Below are 23,831 nucleotides of genomic sequence, written 5' to 3' on the forward strand. Positions count from 1 at the left end.
TAAAATATCTAGTTAAAGACCTGAATAAATGAACCATAAGGATGAATATTTCACAGTAAACATTACAAAACTATTTTAGCTTCAAAAAACGTCCATCTCCAAATGTCTCCTTCCTTGCCAATTTTTTCCTTGAAGATCTATCGAACTGTCAAATTCTAAGGATATAATATGTCAAGCAATTTTATTGTGAAGGGTAGTAACAGTTATTTTCATATCTATATGAATTTCTCTCGCTATACAAGTCTTGTTACCAATAAGGTAGTGTTGTACTTCCTGTACCTTATGACATAACTGTGGCTAACAATAATGCACTACCTAGGTCCTAGATAGACTTGGCCGCTGGATCTAAATAAAACTGTGGCTAAAAGAGTTTTAAGCACGTCTAAAATTTACATAAAGTATATCTTCATCGTAAAGTTCACCGAAGGCATTTTTAATAATTTATTTATTTATGGTTTATTAGGTACTCTAAAACGTAACAATAATTCGCCGCGATAATAGCTGCATTGCTTCGCTTTTATTGGTCAGTGTGATCATATATAGATTATAGTCTTCCTGGGTAAATGGGTTATCTAACTTTGAAACAAATTTTCAAATGGGTAAACCAACCAAACAAACCCTTCAGCTTTATAATATTAGTATAGATAGGTAAACAATTGTTTTAAAGCGTAAATTTTCATTCGCTATTATGGGGGATATTTTGTCCTGTGCTAATGTTTCTATGTACTTAGGCATACCCAAATAGCCAATATGAAACACAAATTATAATTTAAAAGCTTTTTGCACTCTTATTCTGCTATTAAATTAGTATTAGTTAACAAAATTATTTATACCTAATTATCTATCCTCCCATGGACAATTTCTTTAACAAAGGAAAAAAGACAAACCAGGCATTGTCATCAAGTAGATTTATCTCCTAGGTCGATGTTGAATAGAGACCTAGATATTATCTAGGCTTCTTCACCCTGACCTTTCGTTGTTAAGGCTATCTGGAAGCTGTGCTAGGTAAGACAATTTGACTGTATCACTACATAGTATAAAACAAAGTCGCTTTCTCTGTCCCTATGTATGCTTAAATCTTTAAAACTACGCAACGGATTTTGATGCGGTTTTTTTTAATAGATACAGTGATTCAAGAAGAAAGTTTTAGTATATAATTTATAAGACAAAGCGGACGAAGCCGCGGGCGGAAAACTAGTTATGTATATGATTTAGTTGAGTACGTTATAGTCACATGGGCTTTGTGGCGCAAATATGTTTCATCGATTTTATGGACAAATAGAAGAGATTTTTACCTTCTGCATGACTAAGATTGAATTCTGTACCCTACCAGAAGAAGACTTTTGTGTGTGTATCTCGGGAATCAAATCCAGGAATTCGGTGCTATGCTCACGCGTTAGCTATACTGCACTTCAGGGATAGAATATAAAACATAAGACTTAAACTGGGTTTAAACCTAGCACAGCAAAATTAAGACTGTTAAAATTATGTAACCTATACTGTGGCTTTCTATCGTGAAAATGGTTTAAAGTGCGTGAACTAGTTCAAGTTCAAAGAAATTGGTTATTCTCTTCTATCGCTAGAAAAGCCGAGCGCTAAGCTACACACTATAGTAGATGTTTATTATAAACTTGAGAATTTGTGAGGGTAGATAGAAGAGTAACTATTATGTATGTTCATAACTTCTTTTCCATAAAACAGCTTATCTACACGAAATTGGGTAACAGCTCTACACTTATAGAGCGTTTTAAACACAATATATACAACATAATATATACAATACAAATAAAGTAAAGTCACAATCTCCAGCTAGTTTCACGTATAAATCTGTAATGTTGCGAACCGCAGCCAACTTCGCATCTGTCACTCGGAACGAATAGATATGAATACAAGTGATTTATGGCGGGAATCGAGACTGTTTGTACTTTTAACGTAAAGGCTTTTTGGTGTTGTTCATGTTTGGAGCTTTTTTAGCTTTTGATGCTAAGGGAATGAAGTTATCAATATGTCAAGGGTATGTATTTTTAAATCGGCTTTAAAATAGTCCGTCAATTTCTAGTATTTTGTGTATGTATTAGACTTAGATTACAAGTATTAGGTATTCCGTTGGGTTAGAAGAACCTTACTATTTAGTACCTACTTAAAATAAAATCAATTCTTGAAAAAATTTAAAAAACATTTACTCAATAATGAAAAGTAGGTAACGCTTTCTTTTTTAATTTTCCACAGGTAACGTAATAACTGAATGCACTTTATAGTTAAAAACGGAAATAGCTAGAACGCTCTCGAATCACTCATTTCCGCCTGAAAAGTCCGCCATTTTAATAATTAATAAAATAGGCTTTTAGCCTCGTGTTCGGAGTTCAAACATTTACTTTGATGTTCCCGTTATGGGCGCTTTGAAATTTTTTATTTTATTTGAAATAAGTGCACTTTTGTGATTGCTCGCGAATTGAGTGAAATTTATACTTTTTAACTGAGGTTGAAAATTGTAAATTTATGGCATATAGCAAAATATTATCATACTTTTGATGGCATGGTTATAGTCCTAGGCGTATGAGAAATGTAGTTTGTCAGTTTGTTCTGCGATTGATGAACCCAAGATAAACATTTTAGATGTTGTATTTTCTTCTTGAAATAAAAAGTTGGAGGCATATTGCATACGAAAGGTACTTTTCCGAATAATTTCCTTATAACACCTCATGAATATGAATTATTATTACAAAGATAAATGTAACAAATCTCAATTTACCGGAACTACATTGGGAAAGTAACACAGTTGGCAACTTGCCAAGTGTTAGAAAAGCCTGATGGATTGCTTATTCTGAGTATTGTATGTATAGTTAGTTATGCAAGTTCTATGTTTTTTTGCTTTTTTCAAGGACTATGACTACTCATTATATAAAAATAAGTTTGTTAGATGAGAAATGCAAAACAGCAGGGACATGATTGCAAGTAAAGTTATTTGAATTCCATGCGATGATACATACATCAAAATTTGTTCAGGCTTTCATGGTATATCAACATGCATACATTCACACACACAAAGAAACATACGAATATAAAATATTTTGCTAAATAAAGTGCAAATAAATAGTAGTGTCATGTTTTTAAAATTTTAACCGATTTTATACGAGAAATTCTCAAAACATAATACTCCATTTTTCAGTCGTATTATAACGTTATTCGACTCTGAAAACGTTCAGTCCCAAGAGGTGCTAACGCAATTTGGCCCTTTCCTTTCACCTTTTATTTCCATCTTTTCTCTATGACGCCAAATTAACTATATTGTCCTTTGAAGAAATGAAATTGTCAGACACTACTTGTAATGGATATTATGAAAGGGAAAAATGTAAGCGTTTTTTGCTGATATGTTTCACGAGTAATATTTTTTTATTTGCTCGACGAATTTATGCCGCGACAATGTAATAGATATAAATTTATGTAGGTACAGTTAGAAGTATATGAAGACTTTTGATTTAGAATGTATTCAAAATTTTAATGTTTTTTTTAAGAAAAAAAAAATGTAGTGAAAAAACAGAGAAAGAGACAAAACGGTTACACGCATTTTTCTTACTTGGACTGATTTTAAATCAAACTTTGTCAAATTGAGTTAAGTACTAAAAAGTAAAATAAAAGTAAGATTATTAAAATTATGTTTCTTTAAATTAGCGAGCCTGAGGGTAACGGAATATCGGATTTCAATATCGAATAATGCTCTAATTTATTCTCTTGTCGTGTCAATTTTAGAGTACAGCTTTAAATTGAATTATTTCTTTGCAATCTAAAACCTCTATATTTTAATATAAGTGTGGGAGATATGCTTTACTAGCTGTGCCCCGCGGTATTACGCGCATTGCTCCGTTCCTATTTGTCTGCGTGATGATATATGATAATTGATATAATATATAGCCTTCCTCTACAAATGGACTATTGAAGAGTGAAATAAATGCACTGGATCGTATCTCAAAATAGCAAGAAAGAAGGTCAAATATCGACCCCGAAGCATATTTTCATACCCAAATATGAACTTGTTTCAAATCTTATAAATTCTCGCAAATATCCCACAGAAAGCCGACAAACGGTGGCAATATATTCTGACCATTAACATAAAATTGAATTTACTAGATTCTTTACTCGCGTTGGTGCCATTATAAAAAGGAGTTTTATGCTCCCCGAAGGTACTGTTTGGTAATATTAAAGTGTGGGCTTCATAAATTACGTTGGTTCTTTATTTTTTTATTTAAATGCTTGAGTAAATTGAGATTGTAATAAGGTATTGAAGTCTATTAGAGGTGAAGAGAAAATTTGAGCTGTGATTGGCTGACTTGCAGCAGGGAACCATAAAATGTTAGTATTTATTCTTTTGTCGTTTTAGCATCATAAATATGCATTTCGTTTGTTGGAAATCCACGCTGTTTCGTAAGTAGGTTTGATGAAGATAGAAGCCAGTCGTCATAAGGCTATTTTAGGATGAGTGTCAGCATACAATTTTGTAGCTAAGAATTTTGTAATTTCACTCTTATCATAATTCTTTTTAACAACTTTTTATTAGCTTCACCTGTATGTTTGTATGTAACCGTCTCCTTATACGCGATTTTGACCCACTTTAAACGGTCAGATTCAATTCAAACTTTGTACACTTGTCAAGGATCAATGACCATACAATAATTTCATGAGTTTAAGCGTGTTTTTATTAGTTTTTTAAACTATGTCAATAATTATTTATTAATGTACTCGTGGTTCATTTTGCAAAGAGAATTACAAGCTGTCGCATAAAGTTGATACTAAATATCAATGTTGAAGAGGGAAAAAATCCATCAAATTACATTGAAAGCCAAGAGCACAACAATAAAGACGTTTATTGCCCGTGTTTATATTTCTTTACAGTGGGAAGTGATCCCGCAGAGGATATAAATAATGAATTTATCGGGCTCAGACATTTGGGCTCTGGCTTGAATATTTAATATTTATACACTACATTGCGTCGGGTGTCCCTTGAGGTTCTGTACCTTTGTTTTGGAGAAATTAATACCAATAAAGGTTACGATTTGTTTGACTTCCTAAAGCTGGATGATTTTATATAACTAGCTTTTAGCGTTTTCAAAGGAAAACCCGCATAGTTTCCTATGTGTTAATCCAAGTTACCCTCTATATGTGTGCTAAATTTCATTGTAATCGGTTCAGTAGTTTTTACGTGAAAGAGTAACAAACATCCATACATCCATACATCCTTACAAACTTTCGCCTTTATAATATTTATTAGATCTTACCTTTTCAACCTGTTCCTTTCAGAAATCTCCAACATCTCTGTTATTTATTTTCTTTTTGGTTCGTTCGTAGAACTGTAAATAGGTTCTTTATTGTGGTTTAAAATAAAGATTGAATCATACATACACACTTCGTTATATAAGTAGGAAGTTCTATGAAATTAATATCCAACTTACGGCGTTAAATATTCAACACGATCATATCATTCGTTTAGAATAGAGCAGTTTTATTATATTACTAGCTTACCGCCCGCGGCTTCGCCCGCTTTGTCTAAAACCTAATAAATTATATACTAAAACCTTCCTCTTGAATCACTCTATCTATTAAAAAAAACCGCATCAAAATCCGTTGCGTAGTTGTAAAGATTTAAGCATACAAAGGGACATAGGGACACGGAAAGCGACTTTGTTTTATACTATGTAGTGATCCGCATGAAAGTTGATAAATAGATTTTTGTAATAATGAATTAGCTTCTATACTTAGTTGGTGCGATGATTTTGGTCTAAAACTAAATCCTTCTAAAAGCAATGTCATCATAATCGGTAGTCCTTACCTAATTTCTGAAATCGACTGGGATATTTTGCCTAGCATCAAAATCGGTGACGTAGTCTTGCCTTACCAAAAGGTAGTCAAAAACTTAGGTGTCCTGTTTGATCAAACGTTGTCCTGGTCTAATCATATCCAGGAATTGAGCCGTAGGATTTATGCCGCTTCCGCAACGCTCCGAAGGCTTCGTAACTTTTTGCCCATTCCCACTAAAATTATGCTAGCACAATCACTTCTACTTCCTATTCTTGATTACGCTGATGCATGTTTTCCTGATTTATCAGTAGAGCTAACTGATAAACTTGAGCGACTCCAAAATTTTTGTATTAGGTTTATTTTCGGCCTTCGAAAATACGATCACGTTTCCATCTACAGAAAAAAGCTCAAGTGGCTCCCCATCCGTTTTCGCCGGAATCTCCATTTGTTGCAATTACTGTTCCGTATCCTTTTTGATCCTTCTGCTCCTATTTATCTCAAAAACAATTTTTCCTTCCTGCACAATGAAATCTATTCTCTTCGCTCGGCTGATAGACTCACCTTGAGTGTTCCTGTTCGACGTACTCACTTCCTTGCTAAATCGTATGTTGCCACTGCTGTCAATCTTTGGAATTCTTTGCCACTACCTATTAGACAAGCTAAAAATATATCTTCATTTAAAACCCTTTTGCGACGACATTTTCTCACTACTGCTTTCAACTCGGCACATTAACTATGTATTTACATATTATTATCTATACACAGATATGTATATGTATGTATTTATACAATTTTATATTTGTTTTATGTAGTATGCATGTATTTAATAATATGTACCATGTATATAATTTATAGTTATATAAGTAAATTGTATATAATATTATTAATAAAAATGTAATTGTGTATATTCGAGTGTAGTATATTCATCTATATTTATCTTTATTTATATATCTACCTGTATATCTATTTTAATTATTATCATTTATTTATTTATCTTGTTTTTTTGTTCCTTGCCTTTTTTCTTCTACCTACCATCGTAATTTCAGTAAGCTTGTTACCTTTTGCCCAGGTTGCCTGGAAGAGATCACTTCTAAGTGATAAGGCCGCCTAATAAACTATACTGTTTTTTGTTTTGTATATTAGCAATAAGTTTTCTATGTATAGTTTTATTGAAGGGTAAATAAATAAAATAAATATAAATAAAAGTTGCTGATAAATATCCCTAGAGTGTTTATTTGAAAGGTTATTTAGGCGATTATGGAAATAAATATAAAGGGAATTATTGGATAGTTGAAAAATTCTTTGATTTTATAATGTAACTAGCTGCTCCGCGCGGTTTCACCCCCGTGGCTCCACTCCTGTTGCCCGTAGCGTGATGAAATATAGCCTACAACCTTCCTCGATAAATGGGCTATCTAACACCGAAAGAATTTTTCAAATCGGACCAGTAGTTCCCGAGATCAGTGCGTTCAAACAAACAAACAAACTCTTCAGCTTTATAATATTAGTATAGATAAAATTTACAGTGGGAACAAGGCGATGTATTAATTTCCACAAATAAATAAAATATGGAATGTGAACACAAACTATCCAGTGTTGCCCTAAATTATCTAATTTTTACGATAGCCCAATAATCCTGATATAAATGACATCAATGGGTCAAAAAATAGCTAAGGCATTGAAAAATTTTTTTCCCCATTAAACAACCTCTACTAGGTAAAATATGCTAGAAAAATAGAACCTCGTCTCTGACCTACAGCCTGCAGCGAATTTTGAGGACAAACATTTGCCAATGTTGACCATAGATTATATATAAATAACCTGACCTTCAATGGAAGCTTTTGCGGGAAAGATTATAAAATATTTATTATTAGTTCATATATATACCTTTTACAAACGTTTCCAATTTAATTTATCCTTTACCTTACCTTTAGTATCTCCAAAATTTCTTTTGGTACACAGGACAGTTGTAGACAGATAACAAAATGTTTTAATATATCTTTTTTATTAAAACGTTTTGTCATCTGAGTTACTAAAATGTTTACAAAACAAACAAAAAAATCATTTTAACATCAATAAAAAATATCCTTTCTAAAAAATTATATACAAATCCAAGTGAGGAGATAATATTTAGCTGTTTGTCATGCCGATAGATTATGACCGGAAAAATCTTATAGGCTTATCTAGCTAAAACTAGTTAAAACATGTTTATGTCTATATAATTACTAGTGTTTCTACAGTTAACAAGTCGTAAATAAACAGTTAAAGTTGAGGTCAATTTGGTACAAAGTTACTAATTATAATACACTAGCTGTGCTCCGCGGTTTCACCCGCATTGCTCCGCTCTTGTTGGTCTTAGCATGATGATATATAGCCTATAGCCTTCCTCGATAAATGGGCTATCTAACACCGAAAGAATTTTTCAAATCGAATTTATTAGTGATGGTGTTAATGACCCTGAATATGTCAGATGAATAGAGTTTTGCTAGAAAAATATTATTTCAAGAAAATTGTATTTTTTAGTGTAATTGTCTGTTTATAAAATAGTTATATTGTGAATTAATTAAATATTTTATAGTAAGTACAAGGACCTCTGTTTGTTCTTTAGTTTGTCACGAGAATTGGTTTTGGAAATTATTTCAATAATGGAGTATTATTTGATCTTAGATAAAATACGTGTTGTCGAAATTTATTCAGTGTTTGTGCACTAAAACGGAAAATACATACATAAGGACTTTCACATGTAAATTATTACTAGAAATGTACTAACTCCATGGTGACATGTAAAATATTACTACATACAAAACGGATCTAGAAAGAAAATCAACAATATACCTACATCTTATATATAAAATTCTCGTGTCACAATGTTAGTCTGCATACTCCTCCGAAACGGGTGGACCGATTCTCATTTTTCATATGTACCACGGGCGAAGCCGGGGCGGACCGCTAGTCTTATATATAAAATTCTCGTGTCACAATGTTAGTCTGCATACTCCTCCGAAACGGGTGGACCGATTCTCATGAAATTTTCTGTGCATATCGGGTAAGTCTGAGAATCGGCCAACATCTATTTTTCATATGTACCACGGGCGAAGCCGGGGCGGGCCGCTAGTACATATATAAAAATGTCTCGCTGGATGTTAATCACAATAATATACAAGAGAGATCTTCAGTAATTCAAGTGCGTACTTGCTTTGAAGGTCAATCTGTAATAATTTGAATTAAGTTATATCTAAGTGATGTTTAAGTAGCTGTTTATTGAGAGCTTTTAAGCTTTTGTTTTATGATCGGTTTCCATCTTGGATATTATTTCTTGTATGTCAACGTATTTGTAAAATGGTGAAGAATTCTATGGAAAATGTTGTCGAGTAAATTTTTTTATTGTGTCGTAAGTCGTAACGAACCTCGTACCGCTTCATGAATTTTATTCATAATATTTTTGTATCCCTAATTCAGTTATTCTGTATTAGTATTTCTTATTACTTCCCTTAATTAGGGTAATAAAGAATCATAAAATCGGCCCTTGAATTATATAAAATTATTGTGTGTTAGCCTGTATCTACGCAATAATTTAACTACTTTGAAAGATAATCACCAACTTAAAATTTCACAACAATAACTTAAACATTGCAACACTTAACAATAACTTGCCAATCATAGAATATTTCATAAACCAAACACTTTTAATTAAAGATTAAGGTATCATGGTGACCCCTTACAACATGCGCCTACGCACGGCTCATAGGTTATACAGGGTGTTGCAATCGCAAACTAATTTGAGCGTCCAATTAAATTGGTAAAAACAATGTTGTAGGTCAGCGATGCAAAATAGCATGGGTTGTGAAGTATATATATATATATATATATATATATATATATATATATATGGGTGATTATACAAAAATGGGGTAACTCGATGTCATCAGCCAATTTAAACAAAGTCTTATTATATTTTATTCAAATAACAATCTATTTTAAAACAATGAAGCGTCCTTTATTTGGTCACTCAATTTCACTTCTTTATTTAAAATACAAATGAATAAAAATAATAAATTAATACCTCAAACGTCAGTACTTTGGCATGTCACAACTCCGAAAACCAACAATCAAGTGACTATCGTTTAAATATTATCATCGATTTAAGAAAACTTACTAATTCACTACAATCTTTGATGTACATAGTATTATATACTACAACTTTTATAACGCAATGTTTTCCATTTTATTTAAAAAATAAAATTAAACTTTGTCATCGTTTTCACTAGTCAGTCCGTTGTGTGTTTTTTAAATTCGAAATTCTCGCTAAATATCACCAAGTCGAGGTCAAATCCCTGTCTAAGTATTAATGTTGGTAATGAAGTTACTTGTGCACCGCATATTTTGACGGCCGTCATAACTGTACCAGCGCTAGGGTTGTGTTTGTCCTCTAAAATCTTGCTGCGCCAGTCAACATTTCAGTCCTATGGTGAGTCGTTATTTTATTGTTAATCCGATTTTTATTTTCATTTATAAATGGTTAACTATGATTTGTAAAAATATAGTTTGTTGATATTAGAAATTAGGCAAAAAAACCTAATTTGTGATTATAACCTCATATTAAGTCCCTTTTCATCAATCCGCTGGCATCAGTCCTTTGTCAGATATCGCGCCAGAGGACTGACGGGGCCCCATAGTACTGATGACTCTATCATTTTTGAGAACTTTTATCTTGATTGCTATTGGTATAAGCATTTCTATATTATATTTCAGTTAAAAACATCATGCGCCACGCTAAAAGAAACTGAATTTGACTAGGGAAGAAACATTTAAAAAAGAGTAGCAAAGAAAAGAGCTATTGAAACAAACTACTAATAATTTTATTAAAAAGATCTTATTTTCTTTTAATTATTGATTTTGATGCTTTCAGGTCATAGCTTTTTATATTTATCAGATAAATACGTATACGTATAATACTGTGAAGTAAAATTACCTCAAAATAACATAAAAGTTAATTAATATACTTAATAACATTATAAAAATGTCAAGGGGCTCTTATGAAAACTCAGATGAGACTTTCATTCGAGCCTTTGGTTTTTAATTTTATAATAATTAGTACTTTTAACATAAATATTGGTAGATTTTTAGGGCTCCGAACCTCAAAAGGAAAAAACAGAACCCTTATAGGATCACTTTGTTGTCCGTTTGTCTGTTAAGACGTTTTTTTGGAACGCGTGGAGGTATCAATCTGAAATTTATATTGGATACTCAAGATTAAGAACCCTTGGGGCTGTAAAAAAATCAAACTTATAACGCAACGCAATCAAAAGATACCTACATCCGTTAATACTGCAAATTTCCACAAAATTCAATATTCGCAAGGGAATAAAAAAAACACACAGGATGCTTGCCGTGTATACAGTCTACTATAGTTTACTTCTACTCGGTAAATAGCAACGTCTTATAACACAGATAAAGGAAAAATTGCTAAAAGTGTAAATTTTAAGTTACAAACATAATAAACAATAGGTTTGTTAGGAGTCCAACTCGCACTTGGCCGTTTTTTTGTTTCTATTGTTTGTGAATTACTTAAAATATCAAGTAAAACTAATTCAAAGTAGTAAAAGTTAAGTAAGAGAGTAAGAATATTCACGTTGCGTTAAATGTCAGAAGGCTGTTTTGAAAATTGAGACATTGTTTTTCCCAGTATCACATATTATTAATTATCATTTTTAAACATGTTAAGTACGTAAAAGACATGTGCCATTATTAAAACTGAGAGATTTGTAGTAATTTTCATTGAATTTCTTTAAGAATATTACAAGTTATAGTTTTTTATCAGTACCATGTTAGCCTCGTCAGTCCCCTGGAGGCCAAATCCAGAAAATTTAAAATATCTCACAATCTATTTAAAAAAGTGGCTGGCCCGATTTGGAACAATATATTCATTAGATTAGTTATCATATACACCCTAATTTGTAACAATCTGATATAAAAAATATAGTAAACAAAATATCCTCAAAAGTTACCCCATTTTTGTATAATGACCCATATATATATAGACATATGTTACGGCTAAAGGTAGGTGAGAACATAAACTTAAGATTAGCCGGCTAAACTTAGGTTTATTTTCGACGAGGTGTTAATGTTAGTTTGTTCTATCTTTAGCCGGCTAAACTTAAGTGTAACCGCAGGCCCGTGGCTAAAAATGTCGGGGTGGGTAGATTTGGTTAGCGCCGGGCCGGTGGAGGGCCGTGACATATATACTTGTAGTTTAAAAATCATATATACAACTAAAATGTTAATACGATTGTTTATATGACATGGTGATCATACTAGCTATCACGAAGGGAGAGAGGGATAAAATTAAAAAAAAAATCTGTGAGCAATGGATGGCTTATAAATCATATGAAAGAAAGTTAATAAACTTGAATAAATGACTTAATTGAATAAATGACAAAACATTAAGCGTATGAACGTTATCAGAATTAATCAGATACGTCAAAGATTAAATCTATTCTTTATTCACTTCCCTGATGGACAAAGCAAGGCTTGAATACTAGTTAAATAAGTGCCGTTCAATTTCCATAATACCCATTGAAATGAACGTGCTTCGAATAAATTGGAGTTCAGATGCTGTGCATCCAATAATATAAATCAATTAAATATAAATGGAAAACTGGAATCATATTTTACTAGCTTGAAAACCGCGGCTTTTCTCGCGAGCACATAATATAATTGCGCCGAAAGGGTATTGTTTAACATGGCTACCAACTCTACCTCTATGCATTTTGTTTTATTGACAAAATTTATTTCTATTTTTATACTAGCGGTCGGCCTCGGCTTCCCCCATGGTACATGTTTACGCTTTATCTCCATAAGAACCATCCTCGTTCTTCAAGGAATATTATAAAATAAGAATTAACGAAATCGGTTCAGCCGTTCTCGAGTTTTGTGCTTACCAACATTTAGCGATTCATTTTTTATTATATGGATTTAAAAAATCATGAAAATCTGTTCAATGATTTAGATAGTCCAGACAGTCGTTACTTTTATTAATTTGAACTTAATATAAGAAACTATAAATTGATTTATAACATAATAAAATGGTGTTAAAAGGTTGATTACATCTGATCTACATACACACTCCCACACTACGATATTAACTAACATATTCATACCAAAGAGAATAGATTACAAGGAACATGAATATATGGTTTTAAATCAATCATAAAAATATCTAGAATGTTATGAAAACTTAATAATTTTAAAGTTTAGAAATCAATAATTTATGAACAGTTTATAGAATTTGTTATGTTGTTGATGTGTTGATGTGATAAACATATACCACAAAACATACGTCCGGGAGATAAATCATCAATAAATCGGTTTTCCGTTTTATAATCGCAGGCCGCGTGTCCATCTGCAAGAAAACTTCCGCGAGAACTGTCCGACAGCAGCTTGCAAGTTTAAACCATTTAGCAAGTGCTGGTAATTTATTTTTAGATAAGTTTATGGAGGACTACAGGTACACGTCGGTTTTACGTGCTAAAACAACAGTATTCAATGTCGATGAAAACTGATATTCATCCCTTTCCTTTTCTATTTGTAGATATAAAAACTACTAACCACAATTGCTATTATCCACACTAACCGCATTACCATTGATTGTCCTACAAGGTAACATCCTGTATAAAAGCCGCAAGGATTATAACACTCTCTATACTGTCGTTGAAACCACCAACTTTGTAACACCCTGTACATGGTCAATGAAACCACAAGGACATCCTGTATATTGTTGATAAACCGCAATAATAGTAACCCCCTGTATAGCGATCAAGTGCTATCCCGTTTCCCGTGGGGTATAACTGCTTTGTTCTAGTCACGATTCTGAACTGTACCTATAAGGGGAATCCATAATATGTACTTACTTAACTATACTAATATTATAAACCTGAAGAGTTTATTTGTTTGAACGCGCTAATCTCAGCAACTACTGGTCCGATTTGGAAAATTCTTTCGGTGTCAAAAGCCAATTTATCGAGGAACGCTATAGGCTTATATATTATCATCACGCTAAGACCAACAGGAACGGAGCAATGCGGGTGAATCCGCGGGACACATCTAGTTTACTTAATATCCTAAGGCCCTAGCTGAGATAAAGGGCGTTAACAGTACTCATGTACTTAGGCAGCATGTATTATGTACACTAATATAATAAGTATTCTTTTTTATCTATACGAATACTAATATTATAAGAATTTGTACTTTGAATGCGTGTAACGATGAAATTCAATAACTGATGGTCTCATTTCAAAAACGCTTTCAACGATGGAAAGCTGCATTATACCTTACTGGCTAGCTTTTTGTTTTTATCCCAGCTTAACCAAAAACAAGTGAAATTACACGACATTTAAAAAAGGTACCATATGAAAAGTTGTTTATATCGACACACCACGCAGCACGCTACAGATTTTGAAAAAAATAAGGACTTAGCGGCAAATCTAGCAATTTCTTCAACAATGTTGATAGATCCAGTGTCGCTCATAATAAAGGCCGTTAAAAGATACATTAAGTCTTACACCATAGTAAAGTGGTAATTATTTCTCTTCAAATATTATCTAGATCCGATATAGCATTCTTAGTAATTAACACTCCCAAGAAACTCGATTACAGAAATCGCCGATCAATCAATATGAATTCTCGAAGCATTCCCAACTTTTTATACGTTGGCGCCATGTTTTATACACTGGTTCTATTCCCATGGTTTTCCCATTTTTTATGTACATAGGATATTGCATCGTATATCAAGTGAGGTAAGGCTTAAAATAGTCTGTGTTCTTTTAATATATTGATTGCAACAATGTTCCAGTTTACACTATTGTGCGGTATTGTCTGATCTATCGTTTTATTCGCGTTTGATCATAAATTGTTGTTTCGAAAGTTCTAGAAGTTATAAGGAATTTTCTGTTCAAATTACCTTTTTATTAGTAGGTTAAAAGGGCTACCGATTTGGTTAAAGTTAAGCTTACATTTACATGACATGTAGGTATAAAACATGACGCTTTTGTTTTTCCTATAACCTAGACTAAAGTTGTTTCCAAAATCCTGCCTAAAATCTATACCTACTTCTATACTAATATTATAAAGAGGAAAGGTTTGTTATGTATGTATGTATGTATGGTTTTCACGCATAAACTACTGGACCAATTTTTATGAAATTTGGCACAGACAATCTTTAGATTCTGAGAATGAACATAGGCTACCTTTTATTGCGAAATATGTACCACGGGCGAAGCCGGGGCGGACCGCTAGTACTTAATATAACAAATTTTTAGGTATCAATAGAGAAGTCTTTAAGTGTTTTGTATTTCATTAATTTAATAAAAATAAAATATAGAATTACTTCTGATTAGTTGCTGAAAGAGGAAAATATTTAACTTTTAAAATAGGACAAAATTTGTTGAACGCTCTACAAAAACTTTGTTAATATTTTTATAATTGGTCACCATCTAATATTTTGCTCGGTTTGCATTTAAAATTATTTACTTTATAAAATGTTTACAGTAAAAGTGCACATTTTAGCTACAGTTCTTGCAGGGAATTAAATGCGATTTTCAGAGCTAAAGTGCAAAAGTAAATTACATAGGAAACGTTAGAAAAATGCAGTTCCTACGATTAGTGGGATTGGAGCGATCCTTAATGATTCTTTGTTCTATCGTATCAGAATTCCCATTTGGGATTAAAGTTTGGTGCATTTTATAAGCTGAAAACAAAAAAAAATCTTTTCGCTACTCTAATGTTTGTCTAAAAGTATTTTTTTCCTTTTACTGGAATAAAAGTTAGAAACACAGGCTAGAAACAATAACCTCAATGCAGCTATGAAATTCGGACTTGAATGAGATGTTTTATGCATTGTCAAATTATACAATCATTGCGGCTGTTTTTAACCGACTTCAAAAAAAGGAGGAGGTTATCAATTCGGCCGGTATGTTTTTTTTATTTTTTTTTTATGTATGTACACCGATTACTCCGTGGTTTCTGAACCGATTTACGTGATTCTTTTTATGTTCGATGCGGGATGGTGTCGAATTGGTCCCATAAAAATTTTATTCGGATAGGCCCAGTAGTTTTTATTTTATGAGCATTTTTGTCTGTATTTGTAAATGTTGCAAGTGCAAGTTTGAAGTCGGTTGTTTTTAACGCAGTTATTGACTTGTTTCAAATAAATTTTCGATACGTTTTCTCTTTTTTAATGTATAGGTATATAATCAAAGAAAAAAAGGCACTTAATTGAAGATTATATTGACGCTCTATCTAGGTCTCGAATCTATTTGAATATGAATTTCAGCCACCTAAAAATGTATAACTGTTTCAATACAGTTTATATTAGTAGTTTTTATTTGGCAATTATTTTAGTTTATGATTTAATAACATCAGTAATTTAACTTTTAGCATTACCCGCTAAACCAACGCAACGTCACAACTTCAATTGCAATTTGTCGAATAAACGCTGCATTCTACAGAATAGTGGTGATTTAGAAAATGGCGTTTATTTTCTGCATTTGCCACCCACCAGGGGATAGACGCTGGGAACATTTTCATGCAGCTTCCTGGATAACTGTATTGGAACTTAACGAGCATTTTATACATTTTTATGAAGGATACGTATTTATAGCGCGGGAAAGTTGTAGAATCGTTTTTTGTTGTAGATCGAAACAGAAATATGATGTGGCATTACAGATTAAAACAAGTAGTTAATTGAAATAATGTTTTTTATTTACAACAGAACAAGCAAAGGGGCAATGCGGATCTGATATTTAGTGGTCTCCATCACCCCTACACACAATATATAACTGGTTGGTTTCACGTGCATTTTGGTCATTTTCACACACATTGGATTTGAATAATTTTTCCTACTCATCAATCATTTGGTTCATCCTTTCATGAGCGACACAAAGAATCTTTTCTGCTAGTAATACTCTATTAGTTTGTAGGTACTACTCCCTATTTCGTAAATTTATTCAACTATAAAAAATTAATAAGAAAAGCGCTACTCTCAATTTATATATTTAAACGAAAAATTATCTAGCTCTAAAAAGCTAATTCAAGCTTTTAGTCTCTTTCTGTGGAAATGTTCGTTAAGTGCAGTTTCGATTGATTGAAGGACAAACTCTTGAAAGTTTAGGGATTGGATAAATGCCAAGGCGACTTCTATGCAAGGCCATTTGTATCGTGGATATAGTGACATTTAGATACACACAATGAGCCTATTGTTTTTTTTTAATAAGAACTCACGTGCGCATACACACTTCTATAAGTAATTAGATATTGATTTATTAATTATGAACTAAATAAATATTACCTTGTGTCTGTATATTAGATACAGGTATATGTAGTTTTACATATACATAATATTATATACCTACACTAGTTTAGAAGAGCATTGTTGAAAGATTCTTGAAAGTTGAAGTTGGTAGGAATTTAACATTTTTTATGCTTATGACATTCAAGAGCGTGTGCGGGTTCGATTCCCGGCGATCAATTTTACCATAAAGAATATCGTCCAGCGTCCTGAATTAATTTAATAATACCATCTAAGTATTTAATTTGAATTCATTTTAAGATAAAAATCGCTTCTTACTGAAATATCATCTTCAGATCTAACAAATTGATAACTTCTTTAAGTTTACGAAAGTAACAAAATAAGCTACAAAAGAAAATTTGAATAAATTTCTAATAAAATTTCTCTTTTCAGATATCATCCTGGATCTCACAATGGACTCTGAAAGGTAAGTAACGCGAAAATATAATAGGTGTTAAATTTTAGAGCGTTTCCCACGGGACTTAATTCAGTGACCGAATACTTTCAGACCGTTTGGTTTGAGCCAATTTATCAAGTGATATTCAAAATTTTATTGTATCGTACTTATATTTTTAATTCTTCTTTAATTAATATATATAAATCTCGTGTCACAATGTTTGTCCTCAATGGACTCCTAAACCACTTAACTGATTATAATAAAATTCGCACACCATGTGCAGTTCGATCCAACTTGAGAGATAGGATAGTTTAAACATGTAGGTACCACGGGCGAAGCCGGGGCGGACCGCTAGTTTGTATATAGGTAAAACAAATTTTACAGTTATGTAATATTATTTATTAATTTTATGTCTCTATAAAAAAGACGACGGTTTTTTCGACGCACGCTTTTATAATTTGTAATTAAGAAAACAATAGGTTCCTCCAAATTGCTAAAAACCTTTTGAATATGTATTTTTCAGCCATTAAAAGGAAGGATAATTCAAGGAAAAAGCCAATTAGAAATAAATCAAGACATTTAAAACTCAGTATCGGATTTAAAAGTATTAAAAAAGATTTATTAAACCCTAAAATAATATTGTTTAGATTTCCGACCGCAGCTTCGCCCGTATAGTCAAAGAAAAAATAGCGTGTGGGCAGTGGGCACACGTGTCAGAAGTGAAACTTCTTTGCCAAGATTCAAAGATACCAAAATCGTTGCCTTACTTCGTTACGTGACGGTATTGCCATGACGTGACCTTGAACTTGACCATTTTGCTCTCAACGCGCCTAAAGAAGTTTTACTCTAGAAACCGTATAATTCCTGTTCATGTGGGACCCACTATCATTGTACAATATTTCATTTAAATCTGTTTAGTGGTTTAGGCGTAAATATGAGACAGACAGATAAACAGGCAGGTGTAGACATAAAATTGTACCTAGTCTGACTGAGAAACTAATAATAGGCTTCTTTAAAACCAGTGTCTGGAGTCTAGACTTATAATGATGTCATAATAAGAATCTATAGTTATTATTTAAAAGACGAGAAAGTTTTTTTGTATAATATTTTTGAAGATTTCAGTGTGGTATCTTAAAATTTTACGTATATACCTACCTAATTTGAAGGTAGGTGCTACTTGACGTGACAAGAAATTAAAAATTTTACCTATTTAGTTAATTTTTGTGTTCGCGTGAAAAAAATATGAATGCCTCATGATATCGGAAGGCTTCATAAACATATAAATACATTCTTATTTCATTTTTTTATTGAACACATTAATTAGTAGGGTCCCGCAATAAGTTACCAACCTTTATTTTTTCATTTGTATAAAAATGTTTCGTAAAGAACAAGCTGGGTCAACTAATCTTAATATATATAAATCTCGTGTCACAATGTTTGTCCTCAATGGACTCCTAAACCACTTAACCGATTTATAATAAAATTCGCACACCATGTGCAGTTCGATCCAACTTGAGAGATAGGATAGTTTAAAACATGTAGGTACCACGGGCGAAGCCGGGGCGGACCACTAGTAAGAAATAAATAAAACTTACTTCACAAAAATATGCCACAGACCGTTCCAGAATCCGTTATTTTCGCGCTACATTGACAAGTCAAATACAGGATAAAGTAAATAGAAAATATGTCAAGTGTAAGTCGGACTCGGGACATTAACGGTTCTGTACAAATAAGAAAAAAGCAAATGCAATTTTTTTTTCACACATCCAATTTATGACCGCGCCAACCGTTGCTTAACTTCGAGTCTTTATTATTTGTTGCTACACAACAGACATACATCGTCTCTGATAATTATTTCAACTGCAACTACCACGGTACATGATACAGCCTGTTGACAGGCGCACAGACGAACATCGAAGTCTCAGGGTATTTTTTATAGGGTATTTTCGGTACGGAACCCTAAAAATCAGTATTTGTTTCTTGTAATGGAAATGTACAGCCTTGACCTACAACCAGTCTGTGCAGACAGTGTGACGAGATCTCGTAAATCCCTTGTTTGTCTATTATTAATGGATGCTGGATTTGTATTTTTCATGTAACAATTTTTTTTTCGCGGTTGGCTTGCTGAGACAGAATAGTTACAAAGTTATTTATATGGTTAAAAATAAATGAAAAGCATAGGTACTGCAAAATTATACCTTTTTCAGCAATTTAACATTGAATTTTGCAGAAAAATATTTTATAAACAATAGAGTGCAAATTTTGTCCGTTCCACTTACTAATTATTAATTATTCGCATGGTAGTTTTCTTTGACCATGCGGACAAAGCCGCGAGCGGAAAGCTTGTAAAGCATAAACACAGCATTAGCCCCACTTTCCCCGCAGGTGTAGGAAGACTCACACTTGTTCTACTCCCACATTTCAAATGTAATAATAAATATAATAATAACTCTGAATTACTCAAAAAAAGATCATTACTACCAGATTTGAGTATTTTACTTACAGGATAGTCTTGGTAATTTTGAAATCATATATTATTAGTCTAATTCATATTTCCAGACTATTATTAAAAACAAGTGGTCCGCCCCGGCTTCACCCGTTGTACACGTTTACGTTTTCTCTCCATAAGAAACATCCTCGTACTTAAAACAATAAATAAAGTAATACTTAGTTTAAAAAAACTAAAAAACACGCTTTTTATAGAAACCGAACTAAAAAATGGAATAATTTTATCAAATTAGTGTATTGTCATCGGTCCACAATAAATCTACAAAGTTTGAACGAAATCTGGCCGTTTAAAGTGGGTCAAAATCGTGCCCAAAGAAGCCGGTTACAAACAAACAAACATACAGGTGAGTCTAATATAAAGCGTGTAAAAAAGAATTCGGTTCAGCTGTTTTCGAGTTATGCACTCACGATACATTTTGCAATTGATTTTTATATTATAGATATATTGAATGACCTACATATCAGACCTTATCATCAAGGAAAGAAACTTCAAACTTGATATTAAATGAAATACACAATATTAATTTCATTTTAATTATAAGTCTTTGCGAATATTACCTTCACTGCAAGAACAAACTCAAACTTTGCCTCTGTTGAGTTAAATTGTTCGTTCTAAAGCGCTGCTTGCAGTTTATTAAAGCATCATTTCAAATTAAATGTATTCTTTGTTACCGTGAGACGCCTTCGCTTCGCTTCGCAGAACTAAAGAAGTTAGTTATAATAGATCTTATGTTTTGTGCATTCGTAATAGTTCAAGTGGTCACCCCATATCTTTTTATAATTCAGAACTACTATCAAATATGCTCAAAAACTGTGCATACTCAAATAGTCAGGTTTTCCAAATTATCGAGAAGTTACTTTACTTTATATTGCACGCCTCATAAGCGAAGCGTTGAGGTGGGTACTACTGTCACTTCGCGCAAAACATCTGATTTTTCAAACTTATAGTAGAGCCAATTTAATAGGCAACATTTGACGTCTATCAATTTTATCTTCATAGGGTGGTAACCTGCTTAAAAACATCGATTAAAGTGAATTAATCGATACGAACTTGAAACATTTGTCAATCGAACTTGAAACACATGTCAATAATTTATGATAATTTTTATTCCCAAGTAATCAATGCATTCGATTCTAGATGTCAGATTTCGATTTTTAGAGTAACGTCTCTGGTATTTAAAAAGAAAAAAGGTTTATTGACACAAAATTGTAGCGACGTCAGTTCTTTAAATCAGAATTTGTTCATTATGTTTAGAATGGTTTATCAGTAAAATCAAGTCCTAAAATTACTTCTATCGGTCATTATTATTATAAATATGTAATCGTAATTGAAAATAATTTGGAAAATCCAAAAGTGCACGCCTCATAATTTTTTTTTAATAAATATTTATTAATTATTATTTTTGTTTATTTAATAACAATTAAACCACATCGAATCAGACCCTGAAAAATGAAAGGGTTCTATTCCTGAGCATACTCAAGCGTAAGAGAAAAAAAAAGACTCGATTAGTAAAGTATTTCGGTCGCTATCGTGTTAACAAGAAAAAGGATCCGCACATACAGACACACGGACGTCCAAGACAGAACTTTTTTAAACTGTTTTTTAACTAGTTTAAATAACAAAAATGACATCAAAAATATCATGAACGTTAAAAATAGTGTTTTTTCTTAATATGTGTGTGTATGTATTATCTTACAAGTGCAATGTATGATACATAAAGACATTTTAAGTTTGAAAAATCAGATGTTTTGCGCGAAGTGACAGTAGTACCCACCTCAACGCTTCGCTTATGAGGCGTGCAAAAGTTAAACAAATGTGCAGTTCTAACAAAACGAAATATCATGTTATTCTATGTCGTGGTTACTAGGTTACGTTGTTGAATTTTGTTGAACTGTCAAATGTTGCCTATTAAAATGGCTCTACAATAAAATGTCTTTATGTATCATACATTGCACTTGTAATATAATACATACACACACATATTAAGAAAAAACACTATTTTTAACGTTGATATTTTTGATGTCATTTTTGTTATTTAAACTAGTTAAAAAACAGTTTAAAAAAGTTCTGTCTTGGACGTCCGTGTGTCTGTATGTGCGGATCCTTTTTCTTGTTAACACGATAGCGACCGAAATATGTACTTTACTAATCGAGTCTTTTTTTTTCTCTTACGCTTGAGTATGCTCAGGAATAGAACCCTTTCATTTTTCAGGGTCTGATTCGATGTGGTTTAATTGTTATTAAATAAACAAAAATAATAATTAATAAATATTTATTAAAAAAAAATTATGAGGCGTGCACTTTTGGATTTTCCAAATTATTTTTCATATATGCTCAAAAACTGAGAAATACATACGATTTCAGTCTGCCTCTTTACAGCATACTTATAAAACGATAACGGCTGCATATTTTTGAAATTGCTTTAGTTACCTGTGCCATGTAAATTGATCTCATCTCAGTTTATCGCAAAATAGGTGATCAGCCTTCCGTGTCGTAATTAAGCCGGGAATAACGGGAACTAAAATTGATCGGACATTCCTGACTACTACATCATATAATTTGCTATTCCACAATTTTTATAATCAATATTAAATTATTATAATTACTGCATCATGAATTCAGATTTTACGTCATGTGTAGAAAAGTATTGCAGCTTATAGTTACGTAGTGGTATATGATCGTTACCGTAAGATCGTTTACTAATATAATATGTATTAGCATTTCAAACTTGGTTTTTACTGCCAAAATAAGCACACGAACTAATTTGCTAAAACTAGTTTAATTTAAACTCTGTTTTGATTGTTTCAACTTTTAACAGCCGTGAAGCTGAACGCTGCACTTTATTGAATGTGTATTAAAGAGTACATCAAGCGTAAATTTACTTACGTTTGTTTGTGTATGACTAGTTTTTTGCCCATGGTTTTACTGATATACTATGATACTTCATGTTTTAACGCAAATCTATTTCCTATACAATTCTTCATCCCCTATTTTTCAAATTTTTGCAGTGTAACATCTTTAGGGGCGTTGAGAGTATTGCAAGGTCGCGTCATAGCAATACCGTCACATCATGGAGTAAGTCGAACGTTTTGGTATCTTTGATTCTTGCCAAAGAAGTTTCACTTCTGACACACTATTTTTTGGTATTAAATTAGGTCTATTCTCTCCCCAAACCTCTGGCTATATATAAATTAAAATCCATACAAATCCGTGTAGCCATTGTGAAATCGTAACAAAAACTATAATATACTAGCGGTCCGCCCCGGCTTCGCCCGTGGTACATATTTACGTTTTCTCTACATAAAAACCATCCTCGTACTTCAAGGAATATAATAAAAAAAGAATTATCGAAATCGGTTCAGCCGTTCTCGAGTTATGCGCTTACCAACACATTTTGCGATTCATTTTTATATATAAGAAAGACTAGTTGGTATGTGTACTATTAATAGTAGCGATATTAATTAAAAAGATTTAATGTAACATGATATTACCGACTATACACATTTTTGGAGCATAAATTTGAAGTATAATATCAATTTTACCAGCATCTAGTCTATTATGTACCTCCCTATTGTCTTCGGATAATCACTATAATAATTTGATCATCCTGCTATACGATAGCTCATCATGGAATCATCAAATGATTTTGAACGTTAATACCCAGTATCAAGCTAGATTTTCGATAAGATCAACAATATTAAACCATAGACTAAACCACAACAAACAACAGACTCCCCAGATAACAAAAGCTAACGTCAAACATTCGAGCGCTGTAGACTTTAAATTCT

At 32.3% G+C, this 23,831-nt stretch overlaps 1 protein-coding gene across 1 annotated transcript in view; it reads left to right on the forward strand.

Moving 5' to 3' along the window:
* Positions 1–23,831, forward strand: part of LOC149909379 (uncharacterized) — a 135,993-nt gene that overhangs the window by 76,850 nt on the left and 35,312 nt on the right. The window contains exon 2 of the mRNA XM_090119370.1: positions 17,531–17,564. Coding sequence (XP_089975496.1) covers positions 17,551–17,564 — 14 coding nt within the window. The 5' untranslated portion in view covers positions 17,531–17,550. The remainder of the gene's footprint in view (positions 1–17,530; positions 17,565–23,831) is intronic.

Source organism: Colias eurytheme, chromosome 3 (assembly GCF_061535395.1).
Source record: "Colias eurytheme isolate Ceu_HAF_F1 chromosome 3, ilColEury1 Martin Lab GWU primary, whole genome shotgun sequence".
Taxonomy (NCBI): domain Eukaryota; kingdom Metazoa; phylum Arthropoda; class Insecta; order Lepidoptera; family Pieridae; genus Colias; species Colias eurytheme.